The sequence below is a fragment of the Rhinoderma darwinii genome, chromosome 6 (genome assembly GCF_050947455.1).
Source record: "Rhinoderma darwinii isolate aRhiDar2 chromosome 6, aRhiDar2.hap1, whole genome shotgun sequence".
Taxonomy (NCBI): domain Eukaryota; kingdom Metazoa; phylum Chordata; class Amphibia; order Anura; family Rhinodermatidae; genus Rhinoderma; species Rhinoderma darwinii.
Window position 1 is genome coordinate 122,303,214 of NC_134692.1, and position 19,851 is coordinate 122,323,064.

At 43.1% G+C, this 19,851-nt stretch overlaps 1 protein-coding gene across 1 annotated transcript; it reads left to right on the forward strand.

Annotated features, from left to right (window-relative positions):
• The first annotated feature begins 5,702 nt into the window (after nt 1–5,702).
• On the forward strand, nt 5,703–19,637 carry LOC142656638 (protein spinster homolog 1-like). The gene is made up of 12 exons (XM_075831564.1): nt 5,703–5,924; nt 6,319–6,384; nt 7,007–7,143; nt 7,670–7,821; nt 7,996–8,065; nt 8,368–8,510; nt 8,597–8,749; nt 9,321–9,510; nt 9,975–10,040; nt 10,305–10,403; nt 10,772–10,943; nt 19,552–19,637. The coding sequence occupies exons 1-12, from the start codon at nt 5,723–5,725 to the stop codon at nt 19,635–19,637; spliced, it is 1,536 nt and encodes a 511-aa protein (XP_075687679.1). The 5' UTR covers nt 5,703–5,722.
• The last annotated feature ends 214 nt before the right edge of the window (nt 19,638–19,851 follow it).

Consider the following 19,851-nt stretch of genomic DNA (forward strand, 5'->3'; position numbering starts at 1 on the left):
TAAACTGGGGGTCGGTAAAAGGGGGGCTCTGGTGTGGGGTCTGTATACAGGGGGGTCTGATCTAGGGTCTGTATAAAGGGGGTCCGGTCTGGGGTACCTTTAATGTTATGTCACCAACTTGAGACGCATCAGAAGATGATACTGGTTTAAGTCTCTGAACCACTGTTCTCCTTCTGTATATCCAGGTCATGTCCATGAGTCTCCCATTGACTTCCATTACACTACAGAGTGTCGGAGGCCAATTTATTCTAGCGAGTTGATTTCCCTTTTCTATTATAGAAAGGTTTACACTTCCATAGAAGTAAAATAATATAAATGAGATTATATGGATGTTTTATATAGGGGGGTCGTCCATTAATAATCCTCCAACAAAAGGCCGAGATTAGAACCACTGAAGTTCCCTACCTAGGACCTGATTGGAATGGGCGCTATGCACTGGCGTAGCTATAGGGGTCGCAGCAGTCGCAATTGCGACCGGGCCCCGAAGCCAGGGGGCCCACGGCCCCCCGCACCACATCAATAAAAAGTTACTATAGTAACTCGGGCTGCGGGCGCCTGTTACTATATTTTCATACTTTACTTACCTTCCTGGTTCCGGATCGCAGCGGAGGTCCTGACGTCAAGCGCTGTGCGCAGCGCATGACGTCACAGCGCTATGCGCCGCGCACAGCATCAAGACGACAGAACTCCCGCCGCGGCATAAGACGAAGGTAAGTTTAGCCCTGACTGGCGGGGTCCGACTCCCGGGACCCGCCAATCATCTGTTTTGAAGGGGCCGCAGCACTCGTACGAGAGCTGCTCCCCTTCATTCCTGTCACTTCATTCCGGTCACACTGTGAATCCGTGTCGGCGATTCACAGTGTGGGCGAGTAGTGAAATGAAGGGGAAGCAGCTCTTGTACGTGTGCTGCGGCCCCTTCAAAACAGCTGATTTGCGGGTCCCGAGAGACACATCAGCTATTGATGGCCTATCCTGAGGATGGGCCATCAATGTTTAGGGACTGTACAACCCCTAAGCCTACGATGTAGCAGGCTTAGGGGGCCCATGAGACAGGATCACAGATTGTGTGATCCTGTCTGCTGGGCCCTGTATCTAAGCCAATCACATGGTAGGCTTAGATACATGGCCCATGCATGATCCTGTCTGCTGGGCCCTGTATCTAAGCCAATCACATGGTAGGCTTAGATACATGGCCCATGTGTGATCCTGTCTGATGGGCCCTGTATATAAGCCTACCACACTGTAGGTTTAGATACAGGGCCCCAGCACACAGTAATCTTATACTGTATAAGATTACTGTCTGCTGGACCCTGTATCTAAGCCTACCTTGTGGTAGGCTTAGATACAGGGTCCCACAGACAGTATCACACATGGGCCCTGTATCTAAGCCTAACACACGTGTTACTAATCATTTTTTGTGTGTTTTTTTACAGGTTCGGTCGTTGGACTACGTCGGATTCCAGGACTACTTCGATGACAGCTTTTTTTTTTATTATCAATAAAATGGTTAATGAGGGTTGTGGGTTTTTTTTTTATTTCAATAAAATATTTTTTCTATGTCTTTGTGGTTTTTTTTTAAACTATTACTACCGCCTTAGTAATGGCAGTTGGCTGATTGACAGCATCCATTGCTAAGGCGGGGCTTAATGTTAGCCGGTGCAGAGGCTAACACTAACCCCCTTTATTACCCCGGTACCCACCGCCACCAGGGGTGCTGGGAAGAGCCGGGTACGATCCAGTACCTGACCATCTGTAGTGATGGTCGGCCACTGGGGTGGCCGCAGGCTGGTATTATCAGGAGGGGAAAGGCCAAAAACAGTGGCCCTTCCTACCCTGGTGATGCTAGGCTGCTGCTGCTTTATTGTATCTGGTTGGTTATGAAAAATGGGGGGGACCCCACGTCATTTAAAAAAAATAAAAATAATTGGAAAGAACGATGTCGGGTCCCCTCCAATTTTCATAACCAGCCAGATACAACACAGCAGCAGCAGGCAGCATTACCAGGGTGGTAGGTGCCACTGTTTTTGGCCTTCCCCAGCCTAATACTACCAGCCTGCGGCCACCCCGGTGCCTGACAGTCACTGCAGATGGTCGTGTACTGGTTCGTACCCGGCTCTTCCCAGTACTCCTGGGGGCGGTGGGTACCGGGGTAATAATGGGGGTTAGTGTAGCCTCTGCACCGGCTAACATTAAGCCCCGCCTTAGTAATGGAGGTTGCCAATCATCCAGCGGCCATTACTAAGGCGGTGATAATAAAGTTTAAAAAGTTACAAGGACATAGAAAAAATATTTTATTGAAATAAAAAAACAACCCTCATTAACCATTTTATTGAGAATAAAAAAAACGCCGTCATTGAAGTCCTCGTATCCGAAGTCCAACAACCGAACCTGTAAAAAAAACACAAACACACAAAAATAATCAGTAAGGGTATGTGCACACACACTAATTACGTCCGTAAATGGCGGACGTATTTCGGCCGCAAGTCCCGGACCGAACACAGTGCAAGGAGCCGGGCTCCTAGCATCATACTTATGTACGATGCTAGAAGTCCCTGCCTCGCTGCAGGACAACTGTCCCGTACTGAAAACATGATTACAGTACGGGACAGTTGTCCTGCAGCGAGGCAGGGACTCCTAGCATCGTACATAACTATGATGCTAGGAGCCCGGCTCCCTGCACTGTGTTCGGTCCGGGACTTGCGGCCGAATTACGTCCGTCAATTACGGACGTAATTAGTGTGTGTGCACATACCCTAACACATAAAGAAGCAAAATTATTATTCTTACCTACCAGTGCTGGAGCCGCAATGTCAGCGAGCTGAGTCCTGTATCTAATCAGATCATGTGTGATACTGTCTGCTGGGCCCTATATCTAATCCAATCATGTGTGATACTGTCTGCTGAGCCACTGTATCTAATCCTATCATGTGTGATACTGTCTTCTGAGCCACTGTATCTAATCCTATCATGTGTGGTACTGTCTGCTGAGCCACTGTATCTAATCCTATCATGTGTGATACTGTCTGCTGGGCCACTGTATCTAATCCTATCATGTGTGATACTGCCTTCTGAGCCACTGTATCTAATCCTATCATGTGTGATACTGTCTGCTGGGCCACTGTATCTAATCCTATCATGTGTGATACTGCCTTCTGAGCCACTGTATCTAATCCTATCATGTGTGATACTGTCTGCTGAGCCACTGTATCTAATCCTATCCATAGTTTATAGGGTCGTAGTGCTATAGATATGCTATGATGTCTCATATACACACTTTTTTTTGGGCGGACACATCTGTATTGGGGCTATTTTCCCTGACATTTTAAGCCCTGAGGGTATGTTCACACGGCAGCGTCTGTCACGGCTGAAATTACGGTGCTGTTTTCAGGAGAAAACAGCACCGTAATTTCAGCCGTAATGGCATGTGCAGGCGTCTTTCGCTGCGTCCATTACGGACGTAATTGGAGCTGTTTTTCTATGGAGTCCATGGAAAACGGCTCCATTTACGTCTGAAGAAGTGACAGGCACTTCTTTGACGCGGGCGTCTTTTTTACGCGCCGCCTTTTGACAGCGGCGCATAAAAAAAAATGACCGTCGGCACAGAACATCGTAAGACCCATTCAAATGAATGGGCAGATGTTTGCCAACGCTTTTGAGCCGCATTTTCGGACGTAATTCAATGCTAAAACGCCCGAGTTACGTCCTTAAATAGGGTGTGTGAACCCAGCCTTAGTGACGCCCCGGCTGCTAGTGCTGCATTGTTGGGTCACTTAGGAGACCCAGCGATGCAGTTGAAAGCGCGGACCGTCGGCCATGAGAAGTTTGCGGGGGGGGCCCAGTAAGAATTTTTGCATCGGGGCACATGAGCCTTTAGCTACGCCCCTGGAACCATGTAATACTAATGTATGGCCGCCCTCAGATAGACCTGAGACCTGGAGAGGCTGCATGCTGAAAAGGGGTTGTCTAGTTGGAACAAATCTTTTAAGGTCCCTGGTGTAAAGTGGGAGGGGGTGACTGTAGAGGCCCCCAGGTGGTGGATGCCTTGGGTGTATATACTGTATAGGTATAAGTAACTGGACTAGAAGTAGATATATTGTAGAATGACAAATGTGTAACAATATATAGTATTATATGTATAAAGATAGGACCCATGGCTCTGCACATACATATATATGGAGGAATGTGCTGTAACTTGTCAGTGCATGCTGGGAGTTGTAGTTACATAGCAGCCTGACAGCCACAGGTTAGAAAGCACTGATACAGATAGAGGATGCTAAATAGTGAGACAGGTTATATAAGAGGGGCCATCACATTATTGTACAGTAGTCATATAACTGAGCCACCCATTGTTTATTAACACTTACATCACAGTGGCCTCAACTCCTATGTCACAAAGCGATGATGTCACAAAGGAATAGAATGGACGTGGCCTCAACTCCTATGTCAAAAGCGATGATGTCACAAAGGAATAGAATGAACGTGGCCTTGATTATCACCGTTCACATGATGAGAGCGCAGAGAGAGTGAGAAAAGAGAGAGAGATTGTGAGCGCCGTCTAGTGGAGAGAAAAATACTTGTGAGTACCCAGTTTATTCCATTTATTACATTTAACAAGGGTGATAAGACTTTTCCTGCAGATTATTATACACCTTACTCCCCATCCGCACATCTAATTCTACAGCAGCTGATTGGCACAGATCACTGAGCTCTGCTGCATGGTCGTGGGCATCGTATACATGGAGGAACATATATCAATGGGACTCACCTGTATAACATATAGAATTATCTTCTAAACAATAATTCCTCAGTAAAGATCATTTAATTGGACACTAACGAAATCCCACAGGTTCCAGATTATCAGACATTCCGGATTATGAAACGGTCATAGTTAAATGGATTGTTTTATTAAGTTAACCCTTCTCTGAAGGCAGTAATCCGGCGATCACCTGATCGCTAAAGATCTCACTCCTGGAACATATGTATGGACAGTAGTGGTTTTGATGAGACAACCCCTTTATAATGTTCAGGAAGACAGAGCAGTAAGATCCCAAATGTGCAGCTAATGTTCGTCTATGGGGTTATGTACGCTGCCGTGTATTTAGCTTGTGGTGTTTCTATGTACAATCCGTGTAAAACAAATCTCAGCATCATCCATCAGATGCCATAAGCCAGACAAGTTCTGCCCATAGATTCAAAGGAGACCTAAAAAATGGTGGTGATTTCTGAGTGAGCGCCATATTTTATACTTGAAAGTGCTTGTACTGCTTTTTTCTATCAGACGACATAAATCAGAATCATCATAGAACCAGTGCGGCGAGCGATACCGAGATCAATTTGTCTGTTTTGCTCATCTGTATAGAACGCTGTATTAGTACATTATTATTATTATTATTATTATTAGTTATTAATATTTGTCTGTGGTCCTGAGATTCCATATTATCTATTAGAATTTCTTGAATAATGAGATATTAATTATAAGGGGGAATTCACACGCGGCAGATTTAGTGCAAAAATTTGTGCAACTTTTCCATTCATCTGACTGGGACTTGCAGAAATCCATATGCTTGCTGATGAAGATGAATGGAACTTATTGGCAGTCACAGAAATCTATGCAATAAATCTGCCGCATGTGAATATACCCTAATAGTAATATAAAGTGATTAAATATTATGTCCCTTTTCTGTTTCTATTACCAGAGTTTACAGTCTCAAAATCCGTGAACATGGCGTCTCGCCATGAGAACGTGGACGTGGAGAAAGGCCTTTTGGCTCCTCCATGTGAAATGGATGAAGACGATGGCGAAAGCCCCAGAGCAGAGGACGTGCATGACCGTACTGGAATCTCCTACACACGATCCATCGTTATTGTAGGGATTCTGTTCTATATAAATCTGCTATCCTACATGGATCGGCTCAGTGTCACTGGTAGGTGTTGGGGTACTTCATTTTATTTCTGGGGTTTATCAGTACTGTAGCTGTGGAGGCACTTATAGCGAACCTCCACTTTCAGTAGAAAAACGGTTATAGTGCAGGAGTGCGCAGGAGTGTGCGCTATAATCGTTTTTCTAAATCACTTGTATTCGCTCTCTTGCATCTAGCAGCAGCGCGGACTGTGTAAAGTCAGTGGTGGCGGCTGCTCGTCTCCATTGCTCCCATATCCAGAACGGCCTCCAGTGCCTTAAGATTCTATAGCGCTGACGCCCATTCTAGAGATCGGTGGGGGTCCCAGTGGTCGCTTCCATTAATATGCCTTATACCTACCTATATGATGGAAATACATGCATTGCTTCTAGTGACATCTCTCTTTTTTATCTGACAGGGGCGCTGCCATATTTAGAAAAATCATTTCATCTGAAAGACAGTGGATCTGGTTTGCTGCAAGCAGGTAAATATTAATATAAAATCTTGTTTTGTAAGTCACCTGGAATCCGACATTTTGGGAACTAAACCAATATTCTAGAGAAGGTGACGAATCTATTCACTGGTATCTCATGATCTGACTGACACAAGGTTGTGATGTCATCAGGTTCTAGTGAAGAAATAAGACAGTTGGTTGCACTACATAAGGCTGGGTACACACGTCGCGGTCTAAACGTGTTTTATTGCCGTAAATCGCAGCAAAACAGCACAATTTTGCAGTGTTTTTGCGACGTGACCGCGACATGAAAACATAGGATAATGTGTTCTGCTGTGACTGGGCTGACAAATCCATAATAAGGCCATAATAACATCCATCAGCAGCATTTACCTGCTTGTTGATGGGTTCCAGTAATAACACAAAATATGACATTAAGATGTACTATATCGTTTTTACTATATACACAGATTTACAAAAAGTTTTATCAAACTGCAAAAGTAATTGAAAGGTTAAACTTTATATTAATGAATGAGAGTGGGAATTAAAAAAAAGGGGGGAATGTGGTTAAATTGCAGGATTTAATAGTTTGTCCATATATAAATGTCTGTTGTATCTTCCTTTCACCTCTTCTCTCCCCCTTCCCTTTCAGTCTTCCTCTGCAGCTTCATGTTGGTGGCTCCAGTATTTGGATATTTGGGTGATCACTGGAATAGAAAATATCTGCTCTGTATTGGGATCACCCTCTGGTCAGCCTCCATCCTTGGCAGCTCATTTATTCCTGATAAGGTAACATCCTGAGTTTATAATTACAGGGGTTTTCTGGTACATTCCCATTGATAACCTATCCTTCTTCCATGCTCAATCTGTGGGGCTCTGATCTCCAGGACCCCCAACAAGCGACCCAATGAAGTGAATGGGACAAGCTGCAGTGCCAGTCACAGCCGCCCTTATCTACAAGCCGATGTGCCTGTGTAAACAATGAAAGGGACACATCGCTCACAGGAGTGCCACGGACCCACACCAATCATACATTCCCTGGAGGAGATATATCAAAACTGGTGTAAAGGAAAAGTGGAGTAGATGCCCATGGCAACCAATCAGATTCCACCTCTCATTTTTCTAGAGATCTTAAGGAAAATAAAAGCAACAAGCTGATTGGTTTCCATGGGCAAATACTTCATTTTTCCTCTGCACCAGTTTTGATCTATTTCTCCCATTGTCTATCCTAACAATAGGCCATCAATATTAAAGTCCCAATGGTAAAGCTTTACTAAAGATGTTATTAATTATGATTTTTTTTCCTTTTCCCCAGTATTTCTGGCTGTTCCTGCTCATGCGAGGACTGGTTGGGATCGGTGCGGCAAGTTACTCCACCATTGCCCCCTCCATCATCGCCGACCTATTTGTAGCAGACCAGCGAAGCCGCATGTTGTCCATCTTTTGGACTGCTATCCCCGTAGGCTGGTGAGTTTCCTGTGTAAACACATTATTTTACAATTATTAACTGGATACAAAAAGTGTCTAATATATATAATGAGTGTAGAAGTTTATACTGTTTATATCTATGTCTATAGTTATATTTGTGCAGAGATTATGCCCTTTCTTAACTATAAATCTTCTTCATTTTTGCCTATTAAGTGGCCTTGGATACATCATGGGGGCCAAAGTGACAAGCGCTCTTGGTGGTGACTGGCACTGGGCACTGCGGGTAAGTGAGAGGATTGCAGGATTCCTGCAGGCAAACTATTATTTCATTTTTTGTCTTATTATTGGAATTGCTCCCATTATCTTCTGGAACCATTAACAATAAGTAGGGACTTGGGAAAGTTCCAGCTCTATGAGTATCAGTCCGGAGGCTGTAGACCGTCATTTATGGACACTGACATGTGTTGTTTTTTTTTGTTATTAGTCATTTCTAGGTTTTGCCCCTTTATCTGGTTTCAGTCACTTTATATTTGTAATACTTCTATATATATATAATATACATTGTCTCCTCCTTCTTCTGGACAGATCATTCCCGGTCTGGGGATTATAGCCGTCCTGCTTCTTATCTTCTTTATGAAGGAACCATCCAGAGGAGCCGCAGAACAAAAAAGCTATAAACACCAAAACAACAATTCTTGGACGACCGATGTGAAAGCTCTGCTGAAAAAGTGAGTGTTTTCTGTGTAGTGATGGTTGTCGCTGGCTTTACCCCGTGTCTCTTGTGTCACTCACATTTCTCTCTCTCTCTCTGTAGCCCGAGCTTTATGCTTTCCATGCTGGGATTCACAACTGTGACATTTGTTTCCGGCTCCCTCTCCCACTGGGCTCTGTCCTTCTACAAGCGGGCCCGGGTCATCCTATACAGAAGTGATCCATGTCAGACTGCAATATGTCAATCTGATGACAGGTAAACGCTTATTTACTGTGTGTGCCAGGAGGTTGTGAGGGCGGCTATCTGCCATTATGTCCATACTCTTCCTTTCTCTACCTGAGTTTTGGGCACGGCTACGCGGTGTGTGGTCAGGGCTCCTGGCAGCCATCTATTTACAGGGTAGGTTCAGACATGGGGTATTAAATGTGGATTTTACTGCGGATTTGCCTCAGATTTCACCCTTTGCATTGCTAAGGGTAAAATCCACTGTAAAAATGTGCAACATTTCCGCAACGTGTATTTACAGTGAATGAATTCTTGTGAATATTTTTTGCCAAACCGCACAAAAAAATCTTCAACAATTCTGTGATATAAAACCTCACCCTCATAGTGTATATAGACTGCTACGTGACTGTCTGCTCTATACTGACAAGATATTTGGGATAGGTCCATAGAGAGCCCTGTCAGCCTGAGAACAGTTTATGGATTTAATCTTTAGATACAGGCAGATAGTTGGAGCAGTAGTCATACTCAGGTCCTTTAATCATCATTTATATACAATTGTGGAGAATCCATTTGATGACCTCTATAATCTCTTTCTTTGCAGTCTGATTTTTGGCATGATCACTGTGATCACCGGAATCGTGGGAGTTGGAGCTGGCGTGGAAATAAGCAAGAGGTTCAGGAAAATCAACCCGCGGGCAGACGCATTAGTCTGTGCGTGCGGAATGCTGGGTGGCGCCCCTTTCCTGCTCTTGGCTTTGTTATTGGCAAGCTTCAGCCTTGTGGCCTCCTATGTAAGTGGCTGATGAACAGCTTTCTGTCATTGATGTTTTTCTTTTAATTATATTAAAAATGGTGAAGAAACAATATCCATACACATACCTGTAGATATACATGCACAAACACCTATATATACAATCATACTGTATATAGCTGTGGATACCATACACACACAGATATACAGCTTTACATACACATACTGTATCTTTAGGCAGACATATATAAACATACAGTATACCTTTATATACATACATGCAGTGTATACCTGTGGATATCATACACATACAGATATACTGCTATACATACACATAGACACACAGGTATTCATACACATATACATTATTATACAGTGTAAGGTCTATACGCAGGTTTAATACCCACCCTGTGCAGCAGAGCTCAGGATAAGAGGTAACTTATTGTACTGCCCCCTCCCCGTATTCCCCATTTAGTCTTTTCTGAATGTTTTGTCTCCCCTCAGATTTTCATCTCCATCGGGGCGTTATTGTTGGCACTGAATTTTGCCGTTGTGGACGACATCCTGCTGGTAAGTGATCAGAAACCACGAGGATGTTTCTCTATTATAGCTAAAATGACATTTATTTCGCCTGTTGTCTATTTTCCGGCCTAGTTTATGAAATGCCACTGACTCTGCAATAACTGCCAGACAAGAGACGGAGGACACTACAAGTACAGACTGCGCTGTCTGCAGATATTGTAGTGCAGATATTCCGTCACTTTGTCTGGCTGCCATTGTTGAGTTAGGTTCAGTAACTTCCTTCTGCCTACTCAGAATGTCTTCTTGTTTTAGAGTGTGGTGACCCCCAGAAGACGATCCACAGCGGAGGCCCTACAAATAATTGTGTCCCACCTGCTGGGTGATGCATGGAGCCCCTCTCTGATCGGAGTGGTAAGTATTAGTTACATCATCGTCCTAAAGGGTATATAAACAAAATTCTTTACCGTCGGGGTCAGTCTTAGCCTGCATGACACCCTTTGTGAACAACTTACCACACACATACATTTCACACAAAGGAGACAGCACTAATACAGTACACCCCCACCAAACAGACAGTAAAGATATAGCCACCATATAGTGCACACACAATGCCCATACAGCACCCTCAGTGAGGAGCTGTCACTCACCACCACCTACAGTCTGCTGTCACCGGATTTCTGCATTAATATCCAGCATCCGCTGTCTGAGAAAATCTACGCATATTCTGATATTTCCCATAATTCATCTTACATAACAATGTGTTATTTTCTTATCCTCAGCTATCTGACCTCATCCGCAGAGGAAAGCCAGAATCCGACCTGCTGATGTTTAACAGCCTGAAATATGCCCTCATGGTCTGCGTATTCGTGAGCGCTATCGGAGGAGGATTGTTCTTGGCCGCTGCCCTCTTTCTTGAGAAAGACCGAAAGAGGGCAGACATGGAGTCTGAAGGTATCTACCCTGTCTGTGTGTATGTCCACCGTCTACTCATGTGTCCTGCAGAATTAAAGTGCAGCTCAACCTTGGATTTACGCTGGCTCTATGGTCAGAAAATGTTAATTAATCACAAATCCCTAATCCTATTCTAATGCGTTAACAAATACTTATTTTTTTAGTGTTGAAAATCATGGTTTATGGTAATCGTTAGTGGGGGAAATTGTCTTTTCTGACAGACGGTAGAAAGATAGTAATTTTATAGTCTTTCACCAAGATTATGATTCGATAGAGTGCTCCACAATTATCAAAGACAAAACCACTGGAGTAGAAGTGGAGTTTCTTAAAACATAACTTTTACTGTTGTTCCTTCTTAAAAATGTGTTGCACAATATTGACACATATATAATATATGTAGGAAGTAAATTTTTTCCTCCTTGTTATAAAACATTCAATAGCACAATTCAATGTATCATCCAAGCTTAGGAGATGTACAATTGAAAAAGACTCAGTCGTTTATACCGTAAACTTTCAGGGTTGTCAAAATGTAAGCTCCATTTTTTTCTTTTATATCTTATTTATCCCAATCGTCATCTTGCAAATAATTATAGAGCCTCTCGGGTAATTACCCCCCTACCCGTTCTGTTGTCAGGTGCACTTGGTTGGACTCCTCAAAACAAGAGCACTCGGAACCTCTCTTCAATGTTAGAGATCAATATTTTCCTCCCGACGCGTTTCTTTATGGCCCGAATTCATCAGGGAAGATTGGCCATTCAGCCCGTGTTAAGTCCACTAGAGCTATGACTGCCGTTCAATAACCCTGCAGTGGCAAGGAAAATTCACGGCCCATGTGTTGCCCTTGTTGGAGTGAACGCCTGTTCACGGTGTCTGACGACGATATTGATGGTTTCGTAACAAGGAGGAAAAAATTTACTTCCTACGTATATTATATATGTGCCAATATTGTGCAACTCATTTTTAAGAGGGAATAACAATAAAAGTTATGTTTTAAGAAACTCCAGTTCTACTCCAGTGGTTTTTACTTTTCTGACAGATGAAAATATTTTCTATTGATCAGAAATGTATAGACATTCCTTCTTAGTGATAATTGTTATCGCTATGACCGTAGCCTGTAATGGGTATTGCTAGAGAAGCAGTCAGATTTAATGATAAAGATTGGGTATCAGATATGTTCTTGGCAACTGAAGTGCCTTTCTGCAAGGACTTCTAATATACCTCCTTAGCAGTGAATGGGTTAAAGGCTATAGACACCTTTGCAGACATTTTACTCTCATTGCATTGTTTGTATTTTATTAAATAAAATACATTTACAATTGGTTTTAATTAAAAAACATTTGGGACAGTTTGCCTTCTGCAGCTTATATGTTTTACAATACAAGCTGCTGGTTGCCATTCAGTAATTATTCCGTCAAATGCGCCTACTGTCGGGTCAGTCTCACACCCCTTTCTCTGCTCTCCTAACATTGATCTAAGCTGCCATCTTTACAATCAAAGAAAATAAACCTAAACTGAAATCAAATAAAATGTCAGCTTAGATTAGAGTTCAGGAGAGCAGAGAGATGGGCTGGAGACTGACTCAACAGTTAGCTCGTCTGACGGAATGAGCACTGATCGGCATAGAGCAGCTTGTTTTGTATTGTAAGAAATAGAAGCTGCAAAACACAAACTAATTGTGAAAATGTTTTATGTAATGAAATACAAAGCAATAAAAATACTCTGCAAAGATGTCCATAGCCTTAAAGATATTAAATCTGATCTCTGATTGGTTGCTATGGGCAATCATGCCAGATTTTATTTTAGAACGTTTTGATGAATGAAGCCCATGGGAAACTTTGATAGTTCAGAATTTTCAACTGCTCATTGACCATCTAGTGGTATGAAGTAGAATAATATAAAATGAGAATTATCTAATAATGTATTCCTACAATATCAGGCTTATATGTTTTTTTTATCTTAACAGGATAAAGTCTTGGACATTTTATATTGATTTGTCCATGGCTGCACTGGTTCTTGAGAGCAAAAGAACCCTGTCCTTAATATCCACATGAGCACAAATATAAAGTGAACACATTTTGGAGCTCCTCAGACTTTCACCGTAATGAGCAGCAGGGCTCTGCTGCTCAAGACATGACTATAATGTTTCCGAACAACCACTAAAAGTTTCAGTGCATGCAGAATCAAGAACACCACACAGAACATCTATTCTTGTAACAGGAAATCAATAGTTGGCAGTGGAAGTCATGAATGCAAAGCTGCCATGACCTACCCTGTTACTGAATCCAGTGGTTTAAACATTATAGATTCTACACCGATAATTGAGGGAACTGGACCTAGAGTGTCTGCAATTCCAAAGATTGCATTGAGGAAGAAAACAAGACCTACCTCACAGACTCATTCATATGGAATTTCCTCTGAGCTCTTCCTCTGAAAAGCATCACAAGGAATTTGCATGAATACCAGCAAACATAGGTTCACCTCAAAGGATTTTTTTCTGTGCCTGTGTCTCGGCTGAGTCACAGTGCCAAACTGGACTGGACAAATCTTTGGACTACAGATCTGGATCCCCAGACTCTGTGTAAAAAATGACAAATGTTTCTGCCTGTGGCTCGGCTGAGTCACAGTGCCAACCCAGAAACTGGAGTCTTTATGAAATAACATCCTAAAGAATGACAAATCTCACTGCCTGTGGCTCGGCTGAGTCACAGTGCAAACCCAGATACTGGAGTCTTTATGAAATAACATCACAAAGAATGAATATGTCACTGCACCAAGAGAAGAGACTGCAGTTACAGACCATCTCTAGTTGAAAAAAAGAATAGCATGTTTTTAACTGCTTCTGGTTACACCTTAAAAATTCCTTCATGTATACCAACCTTATGTGGAAAATGTTGTAGTCATGTTATCTTAATTAAAACATCAAAACCTAAACAAAGTGTATTATTATATAAGTAACAAAATACTATAGAAAACTGTCTTTACTCTTTAATTTTCTGATATATCACATGTTCTGGATTAATAGAAAAGTGTAGGGAAAAGCTACTGAAAGTCATGTAATCCAATCAGAGAAAGAGTCAGGATTGAAATCTAGGCAACAGCTACTTCTCCCTTAAATACGTAAGCCACATTGTTAATACAGAAAAAATAAACATGGAACACAGAGCCACCTGATCACTCATTCAAGATTAGGCGTACACTCGCTGTTTGTCTGGAAAACCTGTACGCTACCACTATAGAAAAACCAATATAACCAACGAACCTGCCTTACAGTCACAATATAGTGGTCAGATACCAGTTCTACATAGGGGGTCTGCTGAGTATTATCTCACTGCAGACTATGAAAGTGAATACGGTACTAATCAGACTCAGAATAAATAATTATTAAATCCAGTGAATCACAGTTGACATCTTTTGAATCTAATTGAAGTCCTTCACTTTAGTTTTCTTCTCCATTTGGCCCCAGACATCTTTGACCACTATCTTATACAGTTTATCCTCAGCCTTTGTAGCAACACAAATTCAGACCCCAGAGCAGACCCATAAATAAATCCAGACACCAAACTTATAAGAAAAATTCAGATACCACATCAGATGTCAAATTAATTTAGACTACAGACAAGACAACAAATTTAATTTAGACTGTATAACCCCTACATTACTTCAGTCCCCCAAGATGAATTCAGACATAAGATTCAGATTAATTCTAGCGTACAGCTGGGTCGGTCACATGACGAAGAGTCGTGTCGTCATGAAGTTAGACCGTGTCACTAGACTTCTGGTCACCCGGCAGCATTGTAAAAATCTACTAAAATATCATCATCAGCGTGACAGGGGACCGGAATGTATATTAGTCGTGTACTCACATACTGCAGTGAGCGTACTGCTAATAATTTTCAGTCCCCACATAACCCCTTTAACATTTTATTATTATTTTTTGTCATGAGTTTTATATATCTAAATATCTTGGCTCAGTATTTGCTACTATCTTGCAAAATTTTGGATTATGAGACAATTTTTGGGGGTGTTCTTTGGCTCAGAATCAGTCATGGGCCCCTTACATCCCAAATTACAAGTGATTTTGCTTCTTATCACTGGATGAAGCAGCCACATAACAGTCCACATTGTCATTTATTATCACTCGTCTAGTCAGGTTTGTATTTTCTCTTTGTGTGAAATTCAACCATACATTTTTACAGTCGGATGGAGCTCTGTTTTTCTGATACAGAGCTCTAAATCCCATATTTCCCTTAAAGAGGACTTATCCCTTTATGAAAGACAAAACTCATAAGAAGAGGACTACTGACATGACGCAGGGTGCAGTCCATGTAACGCTCTCACTAGCCCCCCGACGGCCACGACCACAGACTTCCATGTCCAACCCGGTGCTTCCCTCCAAGGAGACATCAGCGCTCGCATCCGTCCAGCCCTGCACTGGTCTCCAGGGTATGCGCGTTCATGGCCTTGAAGGGCCAGTGTACACACATGAGATTAATTATAAAATCATCCCCAGATCATCCTGGACTATAAAAACGGCTTTGCCATGTTAGGGTATGTTCACACGGCAACGCCAAATACGTCTGAAATGACAGAGCCGTTTTCAGCAGAAAACAGCTCCTGAATTTCAGACGTTTTTACAAGTGCACGCGTTTTTCGCGTCGTCTTTTACGGACGTAATTGGAGCTGCTTTTCATTGGAGTCAATGAAAAACGGCTCCAATTACGTCCCAAGAAGTGTCCTGCACTTCTTTGCCACGGGCTTAATTTTACGCGCCGTCTTTTGACAGTGACGCGTAAAATGACAGCTCGTCTGCACAGAACATCGTAAGACCCATTGCAAGCAATGGGCAGATGTTTGCTGACATATTGGAGCCGTCTTTTCAGACGTAATTCGAGGCGTAAAACTTACTCGTGTCACCCACTATTACTACCTCCTTTATAATCAGGGTCACTAGGTTTATGCCTAGTTCCCCTACCTTTTTCTTATACTAACTTTAGTCTACTTGCTTTGCTACTAAGTAAGCGTATACGACTGAATAGTAAATAAAGGGTAATATTTATTACTATTTATACTCACACTTACATATAAAATACATGGGATAACATACGCAACCCCCAGAAATACCATAAATAAAGACAAGCATACAAATAGTCGGAAATAAAAGGCCGTGGTGTTTATTATCGGTAACAAATATATTAATAAATCTTTATAATCAACTTGATTAACTGAATAATGAAATAAATAATGTCAAATACTGAAATGTCCAATAAATAAGCACTTGTCCACACAGCATTAGCTGTGCGACAACCCACTAACAAACACCGTTACGGGGATTCTGTCCATGGAAAAAGGGGAGGGTGGGCGGGGCTTCTTTAAACGGCTTCCTCTTCAGACGAACTGCTGATCGGACCAGACAGCAAGGGCTTTTATACTCCAGGATTTCCTGCCGCTCAGATGCTCAAACCAATCCCTGGACTGTTGCCAACATCTGCCTGGTCACGAGGTCAAACCTGAGGAAACTTCCAGAACAAGGTAAATACCAAAACACACCCCACAGAAGGGGTGTGGGAAGATACGAAGACACAAATAGGGGGGAAAGCAGAATATAGAACAAACAAGAGAACAGAATAAGGGAAAAGAAGGATAATAAAAGGGGGGAAACAGGGAGGTGCGAAGTGATCCCATGTGTCCCCCACGCTATGTGCTCTAAAGGGGGGCCTCTCACCAAACACAGAACACAGTAACTGATCACCGTATAGTATCAGTATACCCTAATACATATAACAAGTTAATATATACGGAGTAACTCACACTATACGTAGTACAGTATAAACATGGTATCAAAATCCTAATTTATACCACCACCCACTTACCTAAACATACAGTGCATTGACTCATACTTGCTTTTGTGAGACCCTCCCCCACCTGGCTCTAACTAAAATACATAGAAGTTACGTTACAATACAATACACATGCTCCCTGTTTCTGTCACACTCCCTCCTAGCAATAACTGTCCCTGTGCACTAAAGGGTTAACACGGGACAAGGAGGATAAAGGGTTAACAAAGGGAATGGGTTGCTGTGTACCAGAGGTAGCAGATAAATGATGGGAAAGGGTTAAACAGGTACCAGGGGATGTACAGGTACCTGGGGATATGCAGGTCATGTGCAGGCAGGTGGGAAAGTGTTGAAGTAAGGAGGGGGAAGAGGGTTACGTGTAGCTGCTGCTACTCGTGGATACTTAGCGGTTCATGTGGTAATCAGGATCTGTTGAGGGAGGCAGGAGGCAAGAGAGCGAAGTGTGGGACAGTTTGTCCTTTTAAATCCCCCCGTGCACTTCTGTATGACATCACGTGGTCATGCACGTGCAAGAGGGGGGGGGGGCATGTAACTGTTTATGGCTCCCCCCATGGAATCTCATTACCACTGTCTTCTCCCCCCTCCCCCCGGAGGCTAGAGAGACACTTTTCTGGAGGGACAAATATATATATCTACACTCACATGTACATAGATATAAATATATAAAACACTTCCCTTTACAGCCCTTTCACTCCTTGCCAGAGCATTGTTGTGTATTTCCATGTTAGTCCAGCAAATGGTCCCTTAGTCGTATCCTGTTTCCAGGGTTCTCGTGCCCTACTACCAGTATCCCGTGCTGTGTTTGTTCCTGTGCCCTTTCTCGTGTTGGAGTCGTGTTGTGCCATCTGCCACGCCTGCTGTCATACACCACGTCTGGTGTCATCTGCCACACCTTGTATCATCCACCATGTTTGGCGCTATCTATCGTCAAGTTCCATCTGTGCCTAAGCCTCTTCTTCTGCCTGGACTATTACAGGAACTCTTGCGCTAGGACTTTGCATAGACTTTGTATACTGTTGTTTGGCCAGCTGCTACTCCGCTACCGCGGTGCGGCCTAGTGGGTCCACATACCCATGGTTTGTGACAGTCCACTTCTCATGAGATGTTTTTTAGTATACAAATAAAGAAAAGTTTATTGCAGACTCTTAACCATACAAGCCCCAACACCGGGGGAACACCAAAACATTGTTGCATTTTAAATTACACTATTTGATTCTTTAGTATAATTAGCAGACAAGTTGATCACTTTAAGAATAACAGTATTGATCTGCAGAGAGACGAGGGTTTGTCATTTTAGGATAAGAATAGTCGTATAGGATACAAAGTGGCGAGCCTCCCACGGAGCCAGACCACGCCACTGCTATGGAACCCGTGGTGTTAGGGGCCGAAACTGAACTGTTTCTTCTGCTTTCTGACACAGTTTCAGCATTTGTCTGCAGTCAGCACTAGAGGGAGATCAGTTCATACATATGTTTACAGCTCCCATTGAGTTAAATAGAAGCTGTACAAATCCATATACACCAAACGCGCCCTAGTGGTGGCTGCCGGCATCTAGAGTTTAATCATTGAAAGCTTTCTGGGAAAAACGTATGAATGTGTTTATGACAGTTTTCTGGCATTAACATTTGGGCTGAATGCTATAATTATGAAGCCCCTGATCCACATGACAAATCGCCAGAAGACGTGAAACAAATCTCCCGTATAATGCCTGCTATGAAACACTGAAAGTAAAGAATTTTTGCCAGTTTTTACCTGTGGGTGACGTGGTATATAGATATTTCTACTATATGACTGCCTATTACTGAGCACCACCAGCTTTAATAACACCGTGGAACTACTCGCCCTACTTCATTTGCATTTTTTGAGTAGTGCCGATAGATTTTTAGTATTGGACCTGTTACACTTTGTCCATCATGTGCCAAATGTGGCTGGAAAAACATACCGACTCCAGAGTCACGCATAGCGCAACATTTATTAACAATCTCTGCTACTTTTTATTAGAAAAAGTGACAGAAAACAACACCACATTAAGGGCGGATTCAGACGAACGTGCTTTGCATTCGTGCCGGCCGCGTGGTTTTCACGCGGCTCGCGCGGACCTAGAGTAGTCTATGGGGCAGTGCAGACAGTCTGTGAGTTTTGCGCAACATTAGTCCGCTGCGTAAAACTGGCGACATGTTCTATGTGTCGGCGTTTTTCGCGCATCACGCACCCATTGAAGTCAATGGGTGCGTGAAAATCACGCATGCCCCACGGAGGCACTTCCGTGGGACAAGCGTTATTCACGCAATAACAGTAAAAGAATGAATGTAAACAGAAAAGCACCACGTGCTTTTCTGTTTACAAACATCCAAACGGAGTGTCATAAAGATGGCGGCTGCGCGAAAAGCACGCAGCCACGCATCCATATGAACAGGGCACACGGAGCTGTCAAGTTACTTTTGCGCACGCAAAACGCCGCGGTTTTTGCGTACGCAAAAACGTCACGTTCGTCTGAATCAGCCCTAACCCCGCGTTATGTTAAACTACATTTGACAGAGCTCTCAGTGTGGGTGGGGCCTTTCTACATTTTTTCTATTGGGCTCAATGATTTCATTGTACGCCCCTGGGGATACACCTGTCAGGGCCCCCCATAGCAATTTGCTTGGGGGACACATGGTACCACAGCCCCACATAGAATTTAATTTAATTTAAAGATGTTGTTTTGTTTGTGTATTTGGTTTCTTCCCTCCTCCCCTTCTTCTTATTTACAGTTGGTACTTACCTGCTGGGGTCAACTGTCGGTCAGCTCTATGGAACATACGAGCAGGTTCTGGAATCTTCCACCTTGCGCTCGTGAAGCCCGCGCTTTCTCCTGATTGGGTATTGAGTGGCATCGGCCGGAAGAATTCCCCTTTATATTCCGGTGTTCGGCGGCGCTCGGGGCCATTTGCAGAAGATTTTGAAGGGAAAGCCCGCCCACCCTCCCCTCTTTTTTGATAAAAATCCTTCCTAGTCGCGATGTTTACTAGTGGGGTTTAGTCTCCCAGCTAATGCTGGGGGGACTTGGTAAA